Source organism: Anomaloglossus baeobatrachus, chromosome 5, assembly GCF_048569485.1.
Source record: "Anomaloglossus baeobatrachus isolate aAnoBae1 chromosome 5, aAnoBae1.hap1, whole genome shotgun sequence".
Classification (NCBI taxonomy): domain Eukaryota; kingdom Metazoa; phylum Chordata; class Amphibia; order Anura; family Aromobatidae; genus Anomaloglossus; species Anomaloglossus baeobatrachus.
Window position 1 is genome coordinate 485,544,567 of NC_134357.1, and position 24,403 is coordinate 485,568,969.

The 24,403-nt window shown below is 48.4% G+C and overlaps 1 protein-coding gene across 2 annotated transcripts in view; it reads right to left on the reverse strand.

The window, feature by feature from the left end:
- SDK2 (sidekick cell adhesion molecule 2) overlaps positions 1-24,403 on the reverse strand; it is a 794,004-nt gene that overhangs the window by 134,985 nt on the left and 634,616 nt on the right. For both annotated transcript variants that reach the window (XM_075350684.1, XM_075350683.1), the window contains exons 4-6: positions 8,284-8,431; positions 4,648-4,781; positions 1,606-1,717 (exon numbers count right to left, since the gene is read on the reverse strand). In XM_075350684.1, the coding sequence (XP_075206799.1) occupies positions 1,606-1,717; positions 4,648-4,781; positions 8,284-8,431 (394 nt within the window). The remainder of the gene's footprint in view (positions 1-1,605; positions 1,718-4,647; positions 4,782-8,283; positions 8,432-24,403) is intronic.

Below are 24,403 nucleotides of genomic sequence, written 5' to 3' on the forward strand. Positions count from 1 at the left end.
CTGTAGATCAGCCTGGAAGTGTGAAATGCACTGCAGCAAAAAAGAATGTTATTTCTTTTTTTATTTTTTTTTTTAAATTGAGAAAAGTTTATTCAGAGGGTCATTTATTATTCAACCCCTCAAACCACCAGAATTCTGTTTGGTTCCCCTAAAGTATTAAGAAGTATTTCAGGCACAAAGAACAATGAGCTTCACATGTTTGGATTAATTATCTCTTTTTCCAGCCTTTTCTGACTAATTAAGACCCTCCCCAAACTTGTGAACAGCACTCATACTTGGTCAACATGGGAAAGACAAAGGAGCATTCCAAGGCCATCAGAGACAAGATCGTGGAGGGTCACAAGGCTGGCAAGGGGTACAAAACCCTTTCCAAGGAGTTGGGCCTACCTGTCTCCACTGTTGGGAGCATCATCCGGAAGTGGAAGGCTTATGAAACTACTGTTAGCCTTCCACGGCCTGGACAGCCTTTGAAAGTTTCCACCCGTGCCAAGGCCAGGCTTGTCCGAAGAGTCAAGGCTAACCCAAGGACAACAAGGAAGGAGCTCCGGGAAGATCTGATGGCAGTGGGGACATTGGTTTCAGTCAATACCATAAGTAACGTACTCCACCGCAATGGTCTCCGTTCCAGACGAGCCCGTAAGGTACCTTTACTTTCAAAGCGTCATGTCAAGGCTCGTCTACAGTTTGCTCATGATCACTTGGAGGACTCTGAGACAGACTGGTTCAAGGTTCTCTGGTCTGATGAGACCAAGATCGAGATCTTTGGTGCCAACAACACACACGTGACGTTTGGAGACTGGATGGCACTGCATACGACCCCAAGAATACCATCCCTACAGTCAAGCATGGTGGTGGCAGCATCATGCTGTGGGGCTGTTTCTCAGCCAAGGGGCCTGGCTATCTGGTCCATATCCATGGGAAGATGGATAGCACGGCCTACCTGGAGATTTTGGCCAAGAACCTCCGCTCCTCCATCAAGGATCTTAAGATGGGTCGTCATTTCATCTTCCAACAAGACAACGACCCAAAGCACACAGCCAAGAAAACCAAGGCCTGGTTCAAGAGGGAAAAAATCAAGGTGTTGCAGTGGCCTAGTCAGTCTCCTGACCTTAACCCAATTGAAAACTTGTGGAAGGAGCTCAAGATTAAAGTCCACATGAGACACCCAAAGAACCTAGATAACTTGGAGAAGATCTGCATGTAGGAGTGGGCCAAGATAACTCCAGAGACCTGTGCCGGCCTGATCAGGTCTTATAAAAGACTATTATTAGCTGTAATTGCAAACAAGGGTTATTCCACAAAATATTAAACCTAGGGGTTAAATAATAATTGACCCACACTTTTATGTTGAAAATTTATTAAAATTTAACTGAGCAACATAACTTGTTGGTTTGTAAGATTTATGCATCTGTTAATAAATCCTGCTCTTGTTTGAAGTTTGCAGGCTCTAACTTATTTGCATCTTATCAAACCTGCTAAATCTGCAGGGGGTTGAAGACTACTTGTAGGCACTGTAGGCAGGTTGTTTTGATGACATGATTGATTGGTGTTAGTTCCTTTTTATTTATATCATTTATGTTTTTCATTCCACTCAGTGCTCCTCACCTGGCATTGGCTACACACTCCATCGTGACCTCAGAGGTGCCCGTCACAACGCTGGTATTCTGGGGCGAGATGATAATAGTAGGGGCAATGGGGTCCGCAGGGCCGCCGACATCTATAAAAAAAAAAAGCGCCATATTGTGAGTAATATTTGCACTTAACAGCGCCTCCCACTTTCCATACCATCAGATGAGTGACATTTTAGCGGATAATTTGCATTATGTGTTATACACTATTGGTATACGGCGCTGCATTATGAATTGTGCCTCCAGCAGATTACCTGGACTGCCGTAATATTATGCATCCACTGCACAGCGCCTGAAACTCTTCATCTTCTATAATGCATCATAGAGGTACTTGTTCTCTGCAGACCTGGAGCCAGCAGGGTGCTGCCAGGTCATGCAACCAGAGAGCTAACAGGAAGCTAGCAGAATTCTGAATGCAGCTCTGGAGAAAGCATTAACAACTCTGTTTGTAAGCAAGGTTGTGCTGTAAATCGAAACTATTCAATGCCCATTAGGATGCAATGAGCAAATCCGATTGCCAAGTTTGAGACTGAGTTCTGGCAAACTTAATTATTAATTAAAATCAGTTAACCCATTTGTTGCTCTACATCGGGTCCTGCATACAGCTGACCATGGATTACAATGCGTTTTTGCAGCTTCTTTAAAACATTGCTTTTTCTGCTGTCAGCAAAAGAGACAACAGGGTCGGAGTGGTGAGCGGCGGCGGTCTGGACAGCGGGCATGTTTCATTTGCAGTAAATCCCGGGCGTGTGCTTTGTGTCCTGCTGAGTTTGCAGTACAAGCATGGGGAGATTAGTGTGGACTGTGCCATCCATCCCTACCCTGAATATGGGCACAATGTGAACCTTCAGCCTCAATCCTCAATTCATCTCTTTAACTGGTTAGTAAAACAGGATCTGGCGCTCAGAAATAAAACCGTCACTGGCGGTAATGGAAGTTTAGTTGCAGGTGATGACTTCCAGACTGTAGGCTGAGGCTAATATAGAACGCTGAGTATTTACGTAGCTTCGGCAGGTTATTTGGCCAATTCTTACCCAACAGGTTAAAGGGAGATAATGATGGATGGTATACAGTGGCATCAGTCACCCATAGACTTCCATGTCGGAACAAAGCCCATCAAAAGTTTCCCATTTATTATACATTTTTACGGAAACCCTGCAGGAAGGAATAGCATAGTCTACTATGCTTTTCCATGCCATGTGTTCTCAATTCTGGATAGACAGAGTCTAAAAGAACTCTCTTGGCTTCTGTGACCTTCTCTACATCAGAATCTTTCTCATATTGGCTACATGCAAACAGGAACGGAAAGAGAACTCGGGCTCTAAATAGAGACAAGGGGTCCCGACAAAGGTGTAATGATCACGGTCACTGAGGCCCCTGAAGTCTACTTCAGTTGGATGTGCATCCTTGAATGCACATCCAGCTGAAATGCATTGCTACACAAAGACCCGTCGGGTCCCTGCACTGCAACACATGCTGTCGGCCAAACAGAGGTTGGCAGGTGACATTGGCTTGCCTGTGACTGGAGGCGCATGGCAGTGATGTCATGCCTCACCAAAGAAGGCATGCGATGTCACCTAAAAGCCACTGTACCGGCTAGAGAGGAAGACACCACACGACAAAGTAGTGGAGAAAGGGGGGTAATTTCTTTTTTATGAATTAGAGGCGGAATGGTGACTATATATACCAGGAAGGTGCCCAAGATGAAGACATATATACCAAGAAAGGGCCCAGGGTAAGGACATATATAACAGGAAGGGGCCCAGGATAAGGACATATATAAGAGGAAGGGGCCCAGGATAAGGACATATATACCAGGAAGGAGGATATATATAACAGGATGGGGACATATATACAAGGATGGTAAACATATTTACCAGAAAGGGGCCCAGGATTGGGGACATATTTGCCAGGATGGGGGACATGTCTGCCATGCAGGGTCTCAGAATGAGAATATATACGGTATACCAGGATGGAGACATATTTACCAAGAAGGGGCCCAGGATGGGGGACATATTTTCCAGGATGAGGAACATATTTACCAGGTTGGGGACATTTATACCAGAATGTATACCAGGATGGGGACATATATACCAGCATAGGGCCCAAGATGGGGGGCATATTTACCATGTAGGGGTTCAGGATGGAGACATATTTACCAGGATGAGGGACATATTTACCAGAAATGGGCCTAGGATGGGAGAAATTTTAGTACAAGGTGGGGGACATTACTACATAATTAAGGGGGTGAGGCAACATTTATGTCTCTATGGGTTTTTAGAAAGCTACAGGGGCCATTACATCTGACTAACATGCGGCAGGGGAAGGGGCAAGGTCCAAATCTTGCATTGGGACCTATTGGACTCTAGTTATGCTCCTGGGTCCCAAGTGGGGTCATTTGATTGTTGGTGCACCAGTCTAGTTTCCAATTCAGTCCTCTATGGCAGCAGGTCTACACTTTTGCATCCCTGGTCCTTGATAGACCCTGCAATGTCATCATGCATGGCATAGTAAGCACTAGTGGTGACCCCAGGATAGCAGGCTGAGGATGCTGGGCACAGAACTGAATTCTAGATGGCATAGAGAACTCAACTGCATGGCAGACAAGGTCAGTACAAATTGAATTATACACGTCAAGTCAAACTTAAAAATTTCCCCACTCTACTTCCTACAGGTAACCTTCTGATCCCAGCAAAAGGAAGATTGGTTTTCCAAGCTCTTGAAATTGGCAGGAGAAAGTGTGGCGATGTTGTCATGTCTGTAAATGGAGCTCTGTAAAAGTTCATGGTTCGCGAGAGTAAAGGGATGAGGGGTTATTTTGATCTTCTCATGGATGACAGCTACTATTAAAGCACTTCAAGCTTTATCTGCTCCCTGATTGACAGTCGGATCTGCCTTTTTATGAACAGTTAGTGGTAGGACCACTATCTTTGTGAAGACACCAATTTATCACTACATGAAAAACGACTCACAATATATTTATTACAAGACAACGAGCGTCAGACAATCTATAACTTACTTTCCACTGTCAGCGCGATGGGTTGACTAGTCTTATTGTCACCATTCTTGTCATTGACGGCTTGCACGTAATATCGGCCAGTATCGGGGGCTACACTGGATAGGATCACCAGCGTGTTGTCCTTGGTGATCGCACTGTGTTGGGAAAAAGCAAAAAAAAATATCAAAAACATCATCCTCTTATGATAGACTGATAACCAAATTATAACCCAAGGAAAGATGGAGGTCTACCTATTGGGCATTCCTTGTCCAATGCATGTGGGGTTCATCGTGAGAAAACAGCCTGTTCTAAATATGTTAGACTCCCAGTATGACTACTCTTTTTTTAGCCCCAATATTAGGTTTAGGGCCCCTTTAAACAAGTAAGCCAATTTTGTTTCTAGGGTGTGTAGTAGATGGGTAATTCCTTGTGTGCATTGTTATTCTGCAGTAAACTACCCTTTATTGTGTTTCCAAAATCTATTACAAAGGACTCAGGATTACGTCCTGCACCCAGTAACGGCGTCTTACTCAAAACGGAGTTTAGGCTTTTGTGTCTGTCCTGGACTGGCACAGCTGGTATCCTGATAAGCGGCACTAATCTCAGCCCAAGCTGCCGAAACAGAATTTCCCTGCAAGATACGGTCTAGTGCTGGAAGCGGTGGATACATGACATTTCCGTCTCCTCGCTCAATGACCCGACACCCTTTCCACTCAGCTTTTCTGGCACCAGTCCCTGTAGATATCTCCCCGCTCAGCCCCGCTCACATGGGATCAGCTGCCAGATCATCTGGATAATAATTCTCTGCAATTAGGTAGATAAGGCAGAATATGCCACTGGTTCATTAGTACTTCTAAATTCCTGGATGATTCAGCGCAAGACAGGTGTTTCTGAGCCAAAGATACTGTGTGTGCGACTAGCTCGTAATGGGATTCTGGAAATGCGCTTTATTACTACAGTCTATATCAATTAAAGAGGCAAAGACCCTAAAAATTAAATTCCTACACACCTGCAAAATCAAAGTCCGTATTACATTAACTTTAGCAATCACATTGGTTCATGGTTACCAATTACTTCCAAAGGGTGTTTTCACCAAAGAATATTTTCACCAAACGCCAAAGAATATTTTCACCAAACGCCAAAGGGTTTTTCACCAAAGAGGATTTTCACCAAATGCCAAAGGGTGTTTTCACCAAAGAATATTTTCACCAAACGCCAAAGGGTGTTTTCACCAAAGTGTAGTCTATTCTCCTTATGGAGACCTGAAAAACCAGTCTCGCTGTCAGTAAGGGAACTTATAGCTGCAATGCCCCTCTGGGAATTATTCAAATTGTCCCTCCAGTGAGGAAGGAGACAAACTCTAGCGTCACGTATTGGAAGTAGCAATCCTAAAAGTCAAATGTGGCTTTTTAAACAAGCCTTTTCATAAGACTAAGGGCGGCTTTGCACGTTGCGACATTGTACGTGCAATGTCGATGGGGTCAAATCGAAAGTGACGCACATCCGGCATTGCAGTCGATATCGCAACGTGTAAAACCTTTTTGATACGATGAACGAGCGCAAAAGCGTCATTATCGTATCATCGCTGCAGCCTCCGACATTTCCATAATGCCGGTGCAGCGACGGTACGATGTTGTTCCTCGCTCCTGCGGCAGCACACATCGCTGTGTGTGAAGCCGCAGGAGCGAGGAACTTCACCTTACCTGCCTCCGGCTGCAATGAGAAGGACGGAGGTGGGCGGGATGTTTACATCCTGCTCATCTCCGCCCCTCCGCTTCAATTGGCCGCCTGCCGTGTGACATCGCTGTGACGCCGCACAACCCGCCCCCCTAAGGAAGGAGGCGGGTCCCGGCCAGAGGGACGTCGCACGGCAGGTAAGTGCATGTGAAGCTGCCGTAGCGATAATAATCGCTACGGCAGCTTTCACTAGATATCGCACTTGCGACGGGGGCGGGACTATCGCTGCAGCATTGGTAACACATTGTTACCGATGTCGCAACGTGCAAAGCCCGCCTTAGGATTTATTTGCCAGATCAGAATCCCAATTTGCAGACACAGTGTTTTAGGGTGATTACCCCTAGTCAGTGCAAAGTGTGGGTATCTGATCTGGCTTTTGAGAAGCTATGTGGGGACCACGCAGAAGACTATTCTCCTTATGGAGACCTGACAAATCAGTCTGGCTGTCAGTAAGGGGACTTATAGCTGCAATGCCCCTCTGCACTGACGAGGGGCAATCACCCCGAAACACCATGTCTGCAAATTGGGATTCTGATCTGGCGAATAAATCCTAAGTCTTATGAAAAGGCTTGTTTAAAAAGCCACATTTGACTTTTAGGCTTGCTACTTCCAATAGGTAGTGCTAGAGTTTGTCTCCTTCCTCACTGGAGGGACAATTTAAATAATTCCCAGAGGGGCATTGCAGCTATAAGTCCCCTTTCTGACAGCCAGACTGGTTTGTCAGGTCTCCATAAGGAGAATAGTCTTCCCCATGGTCCCCACATAGCTTCTCAAAAGCCAGATCAGATACCCACACTTTGCACTGTCGAGGGGCAAGCACCCCGAAACACTGTCTTCAAATTGGGATTCTGATCTGGCAAATAAATTCTAATTCTTATGAAAAGGCTTTTTTAAAAAGCCACATTTGACTTTTAGGATTGCTACTTCTAATAGGTGGCGCTAGAGTTTGTCTCCTTCCTCATTGGAGGGACAATTTGCACCAAAGTGTATTTTCACCAAACGCCAAAGGGTGTTTTCAACAAACGCCTAAGAGTGTTTTCACCAAAGAGTATTTTTACCAAACGCCAATGGGTGTTTTCACCAAAGAGTATTTTCACCAAACGCCAAAGGGTGTTTTCATCAAAGAGTATTTTCACCAAATGCCAAAGGGTGGTTTCAACAAACGCCTAAGAGTGTTTTCACCAAAGAGTATTTTCACCAAACGTCAAAGGGTGTTTTCGCACTGAGTTTTTTCATGAGTTTTTGGAATCTTGATTCGAGAGTTGGAGACTTTCTGCTTAAAAGCTCCTGGAAAAAAAAATCCAATTTGAACATACCTTAAAAGTGGTTGTCCAGAGACATAACCGATGTTGTCCTGGGTGGGCCACTTTCTTTGCTGCTCTGACATACCTTCTTCTATCTTTCTGTGTCAGTGACTTCATGAAGGAGTCTGGCTTGCTGATTCAGATCACTACCCTCTTCTCCATCATTTTTAGGGTTAAGACAGAAATGAACCAAGACTACAGCCAACCCCCTTCAAACCATCCTTGCCAGGTAGAACTCTGTAGCGCCAGAATTACTTTGGAAATGGAGCTTCCTGGGCTATGACTTGGGGTGTGATATCAGGCCAAAGGTGCAGTTTTCAGAATTATTAAAGTCATTTACAAGTGGAGAACTATCAAAGAAATGGACAATCCCTTTAAGTTGGAAGCGGTGGAAGATAGATGCAGATGGCTATGTATATGTTGGATTTCTCTCCCCATTGACCAACGGACGGCATCGTTTAATGCTATGAGTAAGCTATTGCATCTTGTGCTCTCCCCCTTACCTGCACTATACATCTGGTTGACAGTCCAATGAACCCCATGTTAAGCTCACGTTTAGGCAATAGAACATCAGTGCTAGATAACCTAAATTTCACACCATCTTTCATACACTTACATGCGGTTACTGGGAGGGATCTTCCTTCCATCTCTAAACCAAGTCACCTGAGGCTGGGGGAAGCTGGAAATGCTGGGGGCAGTGATCACCGCTGCATCCCCATGAGATACGGCAAGGGAGGTATCCCCATCTTCAAAGTTCCCCATGTCTGAAAAAAAAGGGGATAATCAAAAGCATTATACATATTTTAGTTCTTATCAATCACTGTACACAAAAACCATTACCGGACCTAGACACTTGCCCACACATGTAGGTGTGGCATGGTGCAGAGCAGTTGTCCTCGCACCCCGGCACACTACACGAAAGATGGATTCCTGGCTAGGTGTGTGGCCTTGTGTCATGAGGGCTGTACGCCCATGACGGCCATATGTTGCCAATGGCTTGGGGTAGCCAGTTGTTTTAAAACAGTTTTTTACTTAACAATAACTTCATAGCACCTGTTTACAGGAGATGGCGGCATATGTTTTTTTGTACATTTCTTTATAAACAAGAAGTATCCCTACCAACAGTACCTCCATTCCTTCCATCTTAGCTGTTCCTGTCCTAATCCTTACTAGTCTTGTTTGTTTCACCACCACTCAACTGAGCATCACAGTGCAGTGTCTTCTCACTCTTAAAAGTATAATGCCAATATTGCCAAACTAGACTAGAAGGCAATGGCCTTCTTATGCTTCAGAGACACCTCACTGTGGCACTTATTTCGGCTCATTTTGTATTCTATTTTGTCTTTAAGAATTTGTAAGCTACTCGTGGTCATACTGCTGAGTGTCCTATTTGAAGACTCGTCTCACTCTGTCACTTGTTCAGTTCGCTGATCCTACTCTATTGGATCACTCTTTGCTCCGGTCACCTCTTTCTCATTTTACACTCTGGATCACACTAGCTCTGGTTCCAGTCTCCTCTTGCTCCAGGGACACCCACGTTATGCAACCTTGTAGACAAACTAGACCTTATGTCTGCTCTAGTTACACGCTGGGCCCTATCTGATGTTCCACCAGAAAACCATCACTTACCCTGCATAATAGCCACTCTCCCCATGGACTACTGCCAACGTTTAATTATGTCTGACCCTATTATCAGCATAACATATACATAACATATACAACACTTCTAAATAGCACAATTCACGACACATTACTTCCACATTGACGCATGACATAATTCACATTACATTACATGACAAAAGCATGACAACAAGTCTATTTCCTTGCATTGGGACTATCCACACTGTATTTGTGTCTATATTTTGTATTTTTTGGGGGCAAACACCAAACATGTCCGTAGGACCCCGCTAACCAGATGCAGAAGTACCCATTTGACATACCTTGGGCAGGTTTAGGTAACATAGTAGAACTGCTATAGAACAGCCCGTACCGCTGCCCCAAAAGGTCTCAAGGGAGTGCAGCATGACTAGGAGGGATGCCAGGCCATAGGGTCATTAAAGGGTTAAGTTGAAAGTGCAGTTTGTGCAGGAAAATCTTAGGCGGACCTTTGGGGTCAGTTGGGACCTGGGGGCATTTTGATTGGTTGAGCGGTGGCACTTAGCGGGTTGTATATATATCATATCAGGGGTGGGGGGGTGGCCATTATTACCTGAACGGCGTCCTGAATTGTAATGGTGGTAGTCTCGGCAACTGACGTGGAAGAAGAGGACGCTTGTGATTTAATCTCAGCAGCATAGGAAAGGAGGGGGGTATCTGAAGGTGGGGATTTGCACAGAAGAGAGGGGGGAACCCAGTGCAGAAGCGGGTTACCCCTGGTGGTGCAAGTAATTGGTGATATGGGTCCTTGCTGGGTTGAGTCTCAGCGGGACATGGGGTGGGCAACATTTGGCTAGGCGCCCTCGGGCCGGTGTGGTGGAGCCGATGTTGCATTGAACGGTTTTGTCAACCTTCATTTACCCACCCTCCTTTCGGGTGTTCTTCAATGGATGTTTTGAAATGTTTGCATATTGTTTATGTTTTGGTATTAATAAACAGGGCTGCTGTGGTATTTTATATCCAACGTCATGCAGTCTTTGTATTTGTCTTAGGTAAGAACCCTGGTGGGTGGGGGACGGTCGGTTGGTTAATAGTAAGGCCTTTAGTCAGACTTTCCGGAGTCATGTCAACATCTGCAATAGACTAGTTTTGTGCACCTTTCTGTTGTCTGTGCACACTTGGTGCAACTCTCCACAAAGTTGCCACAATACAGTGAAATCCAGGAACCAAGGCACCCGACATCCTCTTTTTGGTAAGTTTATTAGTGCAGAATTATGATAATGCCTTTATCAAGCCATAGAAAAAGAAATATTGCATATCTATTTTATATCACTTGATAAAGGCTCTGCATGGCCGAAACGTTGTCATTTTTCTGTGCAAATAAAGATACCAAAAGGAGGATGTCTATTGCCCTGGTACCTGGATTTCTCTGCTATTGGCAACACCATTATATACAAAGGAATCTTGCAAAAATGTATACTACATGTTGGATCTAAGAAAGGGAACCTATGGTGATATATGTCACTGTACGCCTATACAGCTGTATGTCAGAAGTTAAGTTCGTAAATAATTCACAGCTGATATCTACGATGTACACTATGGTAGAGTTCACCAGAAAGATTTGTGGGACCCTCGCCTGGTGTCAGGGTTTGGACCCCGTGGAAGCTGGATCAGAGCAATGCAGGCTTCCTCAAATATCAGCATCCTAAGCGCCTCTTGTGATTACTAGGCCTCTGCGATACCATTGTGAAGTACGTCATGATGCTGAACAAGGCTTAGTAATCACACAGGATATTGCCATTCGAGTACTGTCTAAGGACTTCTGCTGCAGTACCAAACTGGACGTTGGACCATGGTCCTGTAAATCTTTTTGCTCAAGTATACACTACACTGATCGATGAACAGAAAAGGGTAATCGGATAAAGTAGCTGGACCTATCTATGGCATAACAATATTTTTGGTACTGCAGCTTAGCTCATACTGTAGTAGCAATGGTCACTGCACAATACACGGAACTGTGTACTTAAGGAGGCCATGGGAACTGGTGTCGGCTGATTGTTGGGATTCCCACTGACCTGATATTAGTGACTGCTTAAGGATCAGTCATCGATATCATAGTCCTTAAAGTATATATGGGATCCAAAAAAACATCCGTGATCTGCTCCTATACAGTGTTGATGCTTTGGAGAGGTGTCACATATCAGATCCTTTGTAATGAGGGATTTTTCTCTCAATTGCCAGCTTCGCGTAAGGGAAGGATGTCCCTTCGGCTGATACATTCGTCTGCTTTCATCTGCTAATCGTCCTTCCCATTGCACTCAGTGATTTAGATGCTGATTTTGATAACACTATTACACGTTATTTCTTATCCGCACACCGCCATATATTACGCGGGTGCGTGCACCATACATACAGGTAATCTCCGTGTGCACTTGAGTCAGATCATGTTAATTAATGGTGACAGAATCATTAGTTACTCATTACTTTCTGGTGTAAATGAGTGATAGAGCTTCAATCCTCCCACACTGCGTTAATTACATGGTGGAGCTGAGATCTAAATATAGGGAATGGGAATGATGAATATGTATGATAACTCCCTAGGCTCTGGCAGAAACACATGGTAAGTGATAGCTAATATGTAATTGTTTTATTAGATGTAACTCGTATGTAGCATGAACATTGGAAAGTCATTAAATATGTGCTGCTTAGATTAGTGTTAATAAACCTTTTCTAAATATGTCCACCTCCTTTGGAACCTGCTTTGAACAGCTGATTTTACCCGATTTAGACATTTCTCCAGCATCAGGCGAGAGGGGGACGCCGGTTACAGGAGGTTGCAGCAGAATTGTGGCTACGACTGAATTTATGTGTGTCTTGTGTTAAGACTTCTGGGGACAATAAAAGAGGACTGGAAGACCGAGGAAGGGTGACTAAACCTGGTCACAGTGATGCACTTCCCTGTAATGGGCCGGTGCTGGAGGAGCTGCTGGTTAATCTGCGATAAGGTCAGGGGTGTACATATTTTTGCTTTAACCTTTGCAGTCTTACCTGGGGCACAAGAGGTAAGGGAGCCCATTTCCACCTCTAAACAGGTGGGATTGTACATTATGATGAGCTATTGGTCTGTAAAGTGCCCATATATTGTACCAGCACAGAGGCCCATTTCTGTCTGTGTCTGCCAGTGTGTAAGGTGGAGGATAAGTAAAAAGTGGCTGGATTGGAAGTGGCGAACTAGTGGTCAAGAGATTTGATAGAGAAACCTGTGAGAAGAGTTGTAGATGGGTCACCAGTTGAAATGTCACTATTGGAGACTAGCGAGTAGACCATGCGTTCTCAATTGACCATCAGTGGTCTGGATTGATATTGATAGTGTTGTGACGTCACGTGTAAGAGGGCTGCGCTATCATTAGATTGATGGGGACCCAGTGTGGGTGACGGTTGTGTGCTCAAACCCAAGGAATGCTTAAATTAGGTCCCATAGAGGGGTTTAGAAGATGTCTGTCGGGCAGTAGAAACTACAATGGAGGTCTAACTGCTCTGAAGGGCTAAAACACGCCTGGCTTACAGTCCTAAATCTTACTGGAATCTACTGTGTGAGAGACACCAAGCCAGAGCCCTTTAGTATGTCAGGGTCCAAGTCAGTGGTCCCCAGCTCCAGTCATCAAGAGTCACCAACAGTGCATGTTTTCAGGATTTACTTAGTATTCCACAATTGATAATTTAATCATCTACACAGATGATGATTTCAACACCTGAACAATACTAAGGAAATCCTGAAAACATGCACTGTTGGTGCTTCTTGAGGACTGGAGTTGGGGAACACTCGTGTAGATGAAAGGACGTTTATGCTGATGTGAGAGAAGAGGACCCAAGTACTAGTCCTAAGGTGCTGGAGATAGTCCTTGGAAACATAAGCTTTAATGTTCATGGAAATTATCCTTATCTATATATAAACTTTCTGATTGCTAGAAATCTGACCTCTGGGATCACTACTGATTCTAAGAATGAGGCTCTGAAGAACCCTGTCTGAATTAATCTACTCCATTCATTCTTAATGGAAGTGTTGAAGATGAGCCAAGAGCAGCGCTTAGCTACCTCCGCCAGTCCTATTGAGCATAAATGGAGCAGAGGTGTGCATGCTCCGCCTTCGCTCCTCAAGCCACATTCTTGGTTTCAGTGATCGGATCTCCAGCAAACAGGAAGTTATCCCCTATGCTATGGGTAACTTCTAAACTTGGTACACACTCTGTGGTTTTAGGCTTCAATAGTCAGGCAGATAGTGACTGAACATCCAACCAAAAACATTAATGTAGGTGAGCATCTTAGATGTCCAAGAATTAATATACCTGAACACTGAAGGTTTCATCTGACAATTAACATATAAACTCTATAGAGGTTAGGGTCAAAGAAAAAGAGTGAGTAAGCCATTGCCAGATATTTCTCCAATAAAACAATGCAAAATATTTGTAGATGGAAAGATCTAAAATTAGTTGGTTGGTTGCATGATGGTGCTCGAATGTTTCTGTACCAACAGTTCATCTCTAAGATCTAGAATCTTCTACGGCCTCCATTCTCAAGTAGGAAAGAAAAAGCCTGACTAATGTTGAGCCTAGAGATGCAATTCTGTTGCTTGATGCTCCAAAACTCAGCTAAGAAGGGCAGGACTCAAACTTTCCCACATTTCACTTCCTTTCTTGTAAGTTTCACAGTCTGAGAAGACAAGAAGTCAGAAGAAACTTAATAATATGGAAGCTTTTTTTTAAACCTCCTGATAAACCAACAAACTAAACTAATTGTACACTTGACTATGACAGAAAGCTCGTTACTAACTCTGTAATTATTGTAATTAAAAACATGAAAAGTATTTCCCTTTAACAACATGATCATTAACGATGCTCGTTAGCACAGCTGCCTTATTAATTCCTCATCGGCGCAGAGTTTTCGCTGGCTGCATCCTAGCTCAGTCCCACCTCCTAGCTCCGCACGATGACCTCGGGTGTGATTAAATACCGCCTTTTGGCACATCGTTTTAAAAAATACGAGCTCCCCTTCCATCAGATGGTTTCTTTAATCCCTTCCGGCAGTATCCAAAAGGTTAATTTTTTATGACATAAACCAATCAGTTGTATTTTTTATCCTCAATTAAAAAAAGATTTACGGTAATTGAACATTCGGCACAATGTGGTGAAGATAACTCGGAGTCTCTAACAGATGAACATCAGGTGCAAGATGTACATAAATGATGTACAGAGCGCTCATTCACTGGAGATGACGAAAAGTCTGCAGAATCCGAAGAAGACAGCTGTGTGGCCAAGGGTTCAACTACGACAGGAGGAACATGTGCTTGAGGTTTGCATATTCCACATATGATCAGCTGGGCTTCTGACAGGTCCTTCAATAGATACTCAAGGAATAGATTTCCTTACTAGGTAATTATTCTAATTAGTTTGACATTTCCATTCCCCAGGATGGCTTGACGTTGCACTAGGATGGCACATAGGGGGATCCTTCAGTAAGTACTTGCTTTCTAGGAGGTTTTAGGAGGGCTTTGGTGGCACCCAAGAGATTTGTCAACTCTTTGAAGAGCTTAGATGACCCCATCTTTCTCCAGACATTGTAGGAGAGTTGGCACAAATACCATATATTGGACACATCTGTCCTGTGACCATCAGTACTTTTTGGGCAATATTATAAAAGACATACAGTATGTTGGTATGCAGAAGAAAGGGGCATCATTTGGATTTTTTTTTTAAGTCTTTCATTTTCTAAACATAAAGATCACAAAGCTTGTTTTACTTATTTTGGAGGGAGATACAGAGACAGCACTCGCAATTGGGACTTGATAACTAAGAGGGCCAAAAGAAGACACAAGTGTGCTAAAATGACATTATCACGAATGTTACGGGGAAATATGGTGCACAAAGTGACACACAACACAACACAGGGGGTACACCGGGTACACTTTAACAACGATGGGCCCTAGCGCTAGTGAGAAGGAAGATGGACACCTCCTCCACTTACCAGCAACTGTAACCTGCACTCCTAGCCAGTCCCTATACAAGTTCCTCACTTGTTGCTGAGTAGGAACCTGAAGCCCCGAGTGACCCTACAATAGTCCTGGCTAGTGAGTGGACAGATAACGGACGCTATCTCCAATGCTGCACTAAAACAACACAGAAGGGAAAGTAAGACAGACAGGGGAAACACATCAACAGACTGCTGCAGTCAGCACCAAGACTGCAGCCTACGTGGCAACTTCCAGAGAGGGTTCCACCACCTACTTCCAATTCCAGCCCAAGCATCCAAATGAGAGTGAATAAATATTACCATCTACTGGGTGCAGAGGGTAATATAGGGACTGGGAGTGGTCCAAACTGGAAACACTTGGGATGGTAATGAGAATTCTTGCTGGTAAGGAATACTGACATTAAAGCCTAAGGCTAAGTTCACATTTCCGCTAAAATCTATCAGTCACAGTCCGCTGCTCTTGTAAACAACGGAATCCGTTTAGCGGATTCCGCTGCTCCCATAGACTTGTATGAGCAGCGGATTGTGACTGATGATGCTGCGTTGCACCCTCCGCCCGACTGATCAGTCGTGGAACGCAGCATGTAACGTTTTTTGAGCAGCGCGATCCGTCGGATTTCGCTGCGCATGCTCTCTGGCTCCCTGCACACGTCACCAGCTTTGGTTGGTTACCCGATATTTACCCTGGTTACGGTGCAAGGAGCCAGCGCTAAGCGGTGTAGGCCCGTAACCAAGGTAAATATCGGGTAACCAAGGTAAACATCGGGTGCTTTGCTGTTACCCGATATTTAGGCTGGTTACGTGTGCAGGGAGGCCGACACTTCCCCGCTCGGCCCCGCCCCCTCCCGCACTCCGCACATGTATGTACACACACACCTGTCCCCAGCCATGCAGACAAGCACTGCCACTGACACCCTCGTCTGGCCCCGCCCCCCCGCTCGGCCCCGCCCCCTCCCGCAATCCGCACATGTATGTACACACACACACCTGTCCCCAGCCATGCAGACAAGCACTGCCACTGACACCCTCGTCTGGCCCCGCCCCCCACTCGGCTCCGCCCCCCTCTCGGCTTCGCCCCCTCCCGCACTTTGCATGTGCACACACACACATACATACATACATACATACATGCACATACACACACTCACTCACACATACACTCACCTGTCCCCAGCCATGCAGACCGCAGCACTTCCACTGACATCCTCAGCGCCTGGCCCCGCCCCCCGCTCGGCTCCGCCCCCCGCTCGGCTCCGCCCCGTCCCGCACTTTGCATGTGCACACACACACATACATACATACATACATGCACATACACACACTCACTCACACATACACTCACCTGTCCCCAGCCATGCAGACCGCAGCACTTCCACTGACATCCTCAGCGCCTGGCCCCGCCCCCCGCTCGGCTCCGCCCCCTCCCGCATTCAGCATGTGTGTATACACACACACACACACACACACACTCTCACTCACTCACCTGTCCTGCAGTCCCTGCGGCACTGACGTCCTCAGTGCTCGGCTCCCCCCCTCCCCCCCCCCGAACTCCGCCCCCCGCACACAACGGAATCCGACAAAGAATTCTGTTCTTTGTCATCCGTTGTACAGCGTTGTACAGCGCATCAGTCACATGCGTCAAGCGACGCATGTGACTGATACAAAACAACGGAAATGTGAACTTAGCCTAAGACACACGGCATGAAAATCGTAAAATGTTTTATCGCATTCCACTCGGACCAATATTAGCCTATGTGCCAGCACAGATGAGCAATTATTTTCTCAGCCCTAATTGGACTGAGAAAACAATCGCAGCATGCTGCGACTGTAATGCGATCCTAGATTCTCTCGCACCCATTCACGTCTATGGGGCGAGAGAAAAATCGCAGTGCACTCGCATTACACCGGTGTACTGCGAGTGTAGGGCAAGAATGGCAATAGCTGGCAATGGAGGAGAGAGGGAGATAAATGCCTCCCTCTCCTCCGCAGTGCCGCCTCCCCCCCGCAGCTGTGGTACGATTGCACGATCGGACCTCAGTCGCAATGACACTCGCATGACACTCTGCCCCCGCTGTGCTGCCAGCGAGAGCCGAGTGTCATGCGAGGATCGCAGTAGATCCCCGTGTGGCCCCAGCCTTACCCTCTCCACCCCAAAGGAAAGGAAACTACATTTAACTACAGGGGTGAGCATGGCAATGGCTTTCAAGCCTTGAATCTATCACAAGTCTCAAATTCCAAGAGACAGCCGTGACAGACATGATAGCTGGGAGTCCAAGATTTACAAGTTACGCAGTTTGCTGTCAATCATCAGCCATAGTCTGTTTCGTAAACTAGATGTTTCTAAATCTTTGGAGATTTAACAAACATTGTTTTCCATAGTTCATCTATCTCGTCTTTTTCGGAACCAGGATCCATGGCTGGACGCAATGCATCATGGATAACAGGAGACTAATTAAAGCCCTTGTGTGGTGTAGGCATTCGATGTATCCTGTTTGCCATGTTTGAAGTCAGTTACCGGCAGGTGGGAAGAACAGGTACAGCAAACTGTACAGGACTCCTGTTGCAATGGTATGTTGTTTCACAGCTTTGATTAAAAAACATGAAAACGAAAAAGGGAACAGGTGACCACCTACTTATGGTAAAACCACCACGATCCAACATGGTTGCTATTCCACCCTCCTGCAGTCAATAAAACAGCATTTTTCAAGCTAGGTGGTTATTTTTTTCAATCAATTGGCAACCCAACACCATCATTTTCCCCCAATGACCCCATCCTAAAGTCATTTAGAAACTGCACGTGGCTGTCATTGGGGTGCCAGCTGCTCTTGTTCACAAAAGGGAGCCAGTTCTTTGTCACAAATTGGTCGCAAACTAGTTATCACTGCATCCTTCTCTTCAATATTGGTTGAGAAAAAGAGCTGTGGAGGGATCAACAAAATAGGGGGTGCCACTTTCATTTTTGCTATTGGGCCCCTGTGAGGCAAATCCTGGGATATGAAGAGGAATTATGATTGCCAGTCATAATCGCTCTCATCACTCCCTGGCAGTGCCCCCTCCCTTCTTGTTCTCAATGTCCAACATCTTGGAAGGTGTCACATCCTAGCAACACATCCCATGGCCATCTCCTGTGATATGGAGATTAGATGATGTCGGAACAATGGACACAGGATGACTCCCTGCCGTGACCCTGTGGTAGGGGCTGCTATCTAATTAGCAAGGCTATGGAAGTATCCAGACAGGACGACTCCAGTAAAATATGGTTCATATCTCGCAAGCCATATTTCCGATAAATATGGCAACCATAAAAATGGTGTCTCCGCATGCGGACGATGCTGGCACACCCTTTTTATGGGAGCAGGACCTGGGGAAATACCCCAGGCGTGATATCAGCCAATGGGGAACTAGTAGACAAGTCATGAGTCCTCTCGTTCTGTAGCTAAATTCATACCTGTCACAATGAGAGCGTTGGCGTCTGCCTACGACGCTCCCAGGCCAAGTTATGGCCATATCCCCTGTTGTGGATATTGTCCATAACTCCAGCCAGGGGTGGAGCAGTGCTCCCTCTGAGGTCACTAAGGTAGGAGGGGACCTGGATTTGCCCAGGTTGATAACCCTACTTCGGCCATTTTCCAGTGTTCTTTCGCCGGGGGTCACGTGTCGGAAACATCTGTGGGAAGGATCCTAGAAACCTGGTCTACAGCGCCCCCCTGTGGCCAGACGCACAAGGTAACTGCTGGAACTGTGTAGGCCTGTTTGTAAACCATGCTTTATCTGTAACTGTACTCTGACCTATGTATATTCTGTAGATTCCCTATTGTATATATTGTAGTTCTAGTGTGCTTTAGGCTGATTCAATTATATAATTAATCTTGGGCTGTTCTGTTATCTCGATCTTGAATCCCACGTCTGTGTGTTCGGCTAATAGTTACCGTGAAGCGGTTGGTGGCAGCGAGTTTGTGCCAAGGATTATTGTGGGGAGGCCAGTGAGATTCGGGGAGATTTTATATATTCCGCCCGCGGAGGTCGGGGGAATATATACCCTACTCTCACCGGGGACCCTTCAATAATCGGCATAAGTAGTATAGCGGCCTCCTTGCTTATTGTCGGGCAATTCCATAATTGGCCTGACTATAAGAGGGGCGCTAGAGAGCGCGTCACGTGCTCTGTCTGTCGGTCGGGAGGTATAAAGGAGGGGTGACCCCCACTTGTTACCCCCCGATTGTGACGTACTGGTAGCCAGCGCGGGGGATTTCTGAGTGACCCCCCCCGGTGGTTCGTGACATATTGGTGGCATAGCGGTGGGATCGAGATAATAGTGTGTGTGAGTGTGAGACCCATACTCCCAGACACTAAAGACTGCCTGCAGCAGCTGTGGCTGCTGGGGTCTTCAGACTAGCTCAACACTAGAGTGTCAGAGTGCAGATACTGTAAGGTGTGTGGAGGCATCAGGTGTCAGTTCTGTGTCAGTGACCAAAGTCTGCAACAATGGCTGAGAGCACCAGGAGCAAAGCCAAAGGAATGGCTCAGGCCAGAGACGATGAGGAGGTTGTCCACGAGTCCTCCAGGAGCCCGACGCCAGAGAACAGCTCTGCAGAGGACATCGCACAACCTGGCACTGCTGGACAAAATGAGGAGGAGCTCGCCCAAGGGTCCTCAACGAGCCAGATGCCAGTCCTCCGCTCTGAAATGGACAGTGAATCACCTGGCTCTGCAGCGTGCCGCAGATCACCACTTGCCAATCCCTCCGGCCTGAGAGGTGCAGAGGCCCTCCTTCAAGCTGCCTTGGCCAGGCTTATGGCTGGAGACCGGGATACCTACGAGATACTCATGGCCGAGCGTGAGCGACAGGCAGCGCATGACGCTGAGGCTGCGGAGCGGCAAGCAGCGCGTGAGGCTGCGGAGCGGCAGGCAGCGCGTGAAGAGCGAGAGCGAGAGCGCCAGGCAGAGCGTGACTACCAGCTGCAGCTAGCTCAGCTCCGGCCCTCATCAGCCACATGTGACCTTCAAAACACCAAACTTCCAAAGGTCCGTGTTGAGGACTTCCCAGTGCTGGAGAAGGATGGAGACTTGGACTCTTTCTTGACTGCTTTTGAACGGACTTGCTTGCAGCACCATCTGGACAAGGATCAGTGGGCCAAATACCTGACCCCCCGTTTAAGGGGTAAGGCCCTGGATATCCTTGGGGACTTGCCTGCTGAGGCAGATCAGGGCTACGACACCATCAAGCGGGCCCTGATCCAACAGTACAACCTCACTCCGGAGTCCTACCGCAAGAAGTTCCGGACCCTGCAAAAGGGACCAAAGGACTCCTGGGCTGACCACCGGCGGGCACTTGCCCGAGCTGCCGACCACTGGACCCAAGGCCTGCAGCTTTCCACCGGACCGGAGATCCTGGACTTGTTCATCACGGAGCAACTCTTGTGGAACTGCCCTGAGGATCTCCGCCAGTTCATCCGAGACCAGAAGCCAAAGGGGTCCACGGCTACAGCTGCCCTTGCCGATGACTACACCAACAATCGGGCTCCTGAGGCCAGGAGAGCAGCCACCAGCAGCACCTGGAGAGGGGGTAAGATGAATTCTGCGACTGCCCCACCTGCCCCTAGACTGCAGGGGGTGTCCCCCTCAACTCCCCTCTCCAGGCCCGTGGCAGAACCAAGACGGTGCCATCAGTGCAACCTACCTGGACACTTCAAGGCCATGTGCCCTCAGCGTCCCAAGGCCCCGGCTCCGTCCCCGTCCCAAGGGCCGCCCAAGGTGTATTGTGTGAGTGGGGGTGGTGGTAGGTCCCTGGACAGCTTCCAACCTGTCACCGTCGGCCGGTCTGTGACCATAGGACTGCGAGACAGCGCCTCGGAGGTGACTCTCGTGCGGCCTGAGATGGTGTCCCCCCAAGACTTGATACCTGGAAAAACCCTCGCTGTCTCCGGGATTGGAGGCATTGACCCGGCGCTGCCTGTTGCTGACATTTATGTGGACTGGGGCGCAGGGCGAGGGGTGAGAGAGGTGGGGGTAACTGATCGGATCCCCGCAAACGTGCTACTTGGGACAGATTTGGGGCAGATAACCTCCCAGTTTGGGCCCCCCCCAAGGGCTGAACCTTCAGCCAGTACTGACAGGCCTCCGGACAATGTTAATGTGTTCTCCATGAATGATGTAAGGGAGGAGGGAGTGAACTCTGATTTTTCTGCTTGCATAGACACACACACAGCTGCAGCTGTGACAGGAGGGGAGGGGGTCAGAGAAAGGTGTGACAATGCCTCTACAAGTAATCAGCCTGTGAGCTGGGATCTGTTGCCCTCTGCAGGGATAAGCAGAGAGCAGGGTGCTGCAGGGGGAGGACCAGTGTGTGGGGTGGGGGCTACCACAGCAAATGTGGGGTCCCCAGAGATTTCACAGCGGGGTTCTGTTGCTGCAGGGGGGGAACAGGCAGGTGAGATTGGGGCCGGTCCCGGAGCGGAAGTGCTCCCAGGTAAGATCTCGGTGCAGGGTTCCCGCACAACCGGGGTGTCAGGAAGCCAGGTAGGTCTGCCTGAACCGGCGACTTGGTCAGGAACGGAGGAGGAGCAGGCACGACCCACGGTCGCAGCGGCTGTGGCCGCTGTCACCCGCAGTGGGAGTGCTGGAAGCCAAGGGGCCTCCCGGAGGTCCGATAGCTCTTCCCCTTCTGACCAAGTGGCAGCCGAGTCAGGTGGAGGCCAGGACACAGGTCCCGGGGTACTGACCGAAGATGTGACAGTCTCGTCGATTCTGGCCACATCTAGTCAGGGGTTTCAGGCGGCGTTAGAAGCTGACGACAGCCTGAAAGCTCTAAAGGAGCAGGCGGCACAGCCTCCCTCGGACTCGGACCCGGAGCGAGTGGTCTGGGACCAAGGACGGCTGTACCGGGTCACGGTCCAGCAGGGTTCACCGGAGGCGTGGCCCAGGGACCGACAGTTGGTGGTACCCTATCCGTTCCGGACGGAGTTGTTGCGGATCGCACATGAGATTCCGATGGCCGGACACCTAGGGATCGCTAAGACCAAGGCCAGGTTAAACCAGCATTTCTACTGGCCAAAAATGGGGGCCGATGTGGCTGCCTACTGCCGTTCGTGTGAAACCTGTCAGAGAGTGGGGAAGGCGGGGCCACACCCCAAAGCCCCACTGGTATCTCTGCCAATCATCGATGAGCCTTTCAGGAGGGTGGCTGTGGATCTGGTCGGCCCGCTGGCCATCCCCAGCAGCTCCGGGAAACGCTTCATACTGACGGTAGTGGACTATGCCACCCGGTACCCAGAAGCAGTGGCCTTGTCGTCCATTCGGGCTGACAAGGTGGCCACCGCATTGCTGGAGATTTTCTCCCGAGTGGGTTTTCCCCAGGAAATGCTCACTGACCGGGGGACCCAATTCATGTCCCAGCTGATGGAGGCCCTCTGTAAGCAAGTCCAGGTGCGACATCTGGTGGCCAGCCCGTACCATCCACAGACTAATGGCCTGTGCGAGCGGTTTAATGGCACCTTAAAGCAGATGCTTAAGATGTTGGTCGACTCCCATGGGCGTGACTGGGAGCGGTATCTCCCACACCTGTTATTTGCTTACCGGGAGGTTCCACAGGCCTCAACAGGATTCTCACCGTTTGAGCTCCTGTACGGGCGACGTGTGCGGGGCCCCCTGGCTCTGGTGAAAGAGGCTTGGGAAGGGGATTTGGCCATCCCTGGAGTGTCGGTTATCGAGTATGTCATGCGCTTTCGGGACAAAATGCAGGCCTTGACACAACTGGTACACGACAATATGGCTCAAGCCCAGGCCGATCAGAAGCGTTGGTACGACCAGAACGCTTGTGAGAGGACCTACCAAGTGGGTCAAAAGGTGTGGGTACTGGTCCCCGTACCACAGGACAAGCTTCAGGCAGCCTGGGAAGGCCCATACCTCGTGTACCAGCAGCTCAACCCTGTGACGTACCTGGTCACCCTGGACCCTGCCCGTGGAAGGCGGAAGCCCTTCCATGTGAACATGATGAAGGCACATCATGAGCGGGAGGCGTGTGCGCTCCCCGTGTGCAACCTGCCCGAGGAGGGAGAAGCGGAAACCCTCTTGGATATGCTAGCCCAGGTTAGGGCAGGCGGATCCATTGAGGATGTGGAGGTTGGCCACCAGCTCTTGGAGGACCAACGGTCCCAGCTGTGGGCCACCCTACACCCCTTCCGGGGGTTGTTTACCAACCAGCCCGGAAGGACTAACTTGGCTGTCCATCACGTGGACACTGGGGATCATCCCCCGATCCGGCGTTCAGCATATCGGGTCTCCCTGGAGGTGCAGCAACACATGCGCCAGGAGATTGACGAGATGCTGAAGCTGGGGGTGATCCAGGCATCCAACAGCGCTTGGGCCTCGCCTGTAGTCCTCGTCCCTAAGAAGGACCGAACCACTCGGTTCTGCGTGGACTACAGGGGGCTCAATGCTGTCACGGTCGCCGATGCGTACCCAATGCCACGCATCGATGACCTGCTCGATCAGTTGGCCGGGGCTCAGTACCTGACCATCATGGATCTGAGCCGGGGATATTGGCAGATCCCCCTGACTCGCAAGGCCAGGGAACGCTCTGCCTTTATTACCCCATTTGGACTGTACGAGTCCACGGTGATGCCATTTGGGATGAGGAATGCCCCTGCCACTTTCCAGCGGATGGTCAACACCCTGCTCACGGGACTTGAAGGGTACGCGGCCGCGTACCTGGATGACATTGCCGTCTTCAGTCCCACCTGGGAGGACCACCTAGAGCATCTAGCACAGGTGCTCAGGCGGATCCACCAGGCAGGTTTGACCATCAAGCCGGGAAAGTGTCAGCTGGCCATGAGCGAGGTCCAGTACCTCGGTCACCGGGTAGGCGGGAGAACACTGAAGCCCGAGCCTGAGAAAGTGGAGGCCATTGCGTCCTGGCCCACCCCCAGGACCAAGAAGCAGGTGATGTCCTTCTTGGGGACCGCTGGGTACTATAGGAGGTTTGTTCCATGCTATAGTAGCCTGGCAAAGCCCTTGACAGACCTCACCAAGAAGAAGCTGCCCTCTGCAGTCGATTGGACAATGGACTGCGAGACAGCCTTCCGGGCCCTAAAGGACGCCCTGTCCAGCCCGCC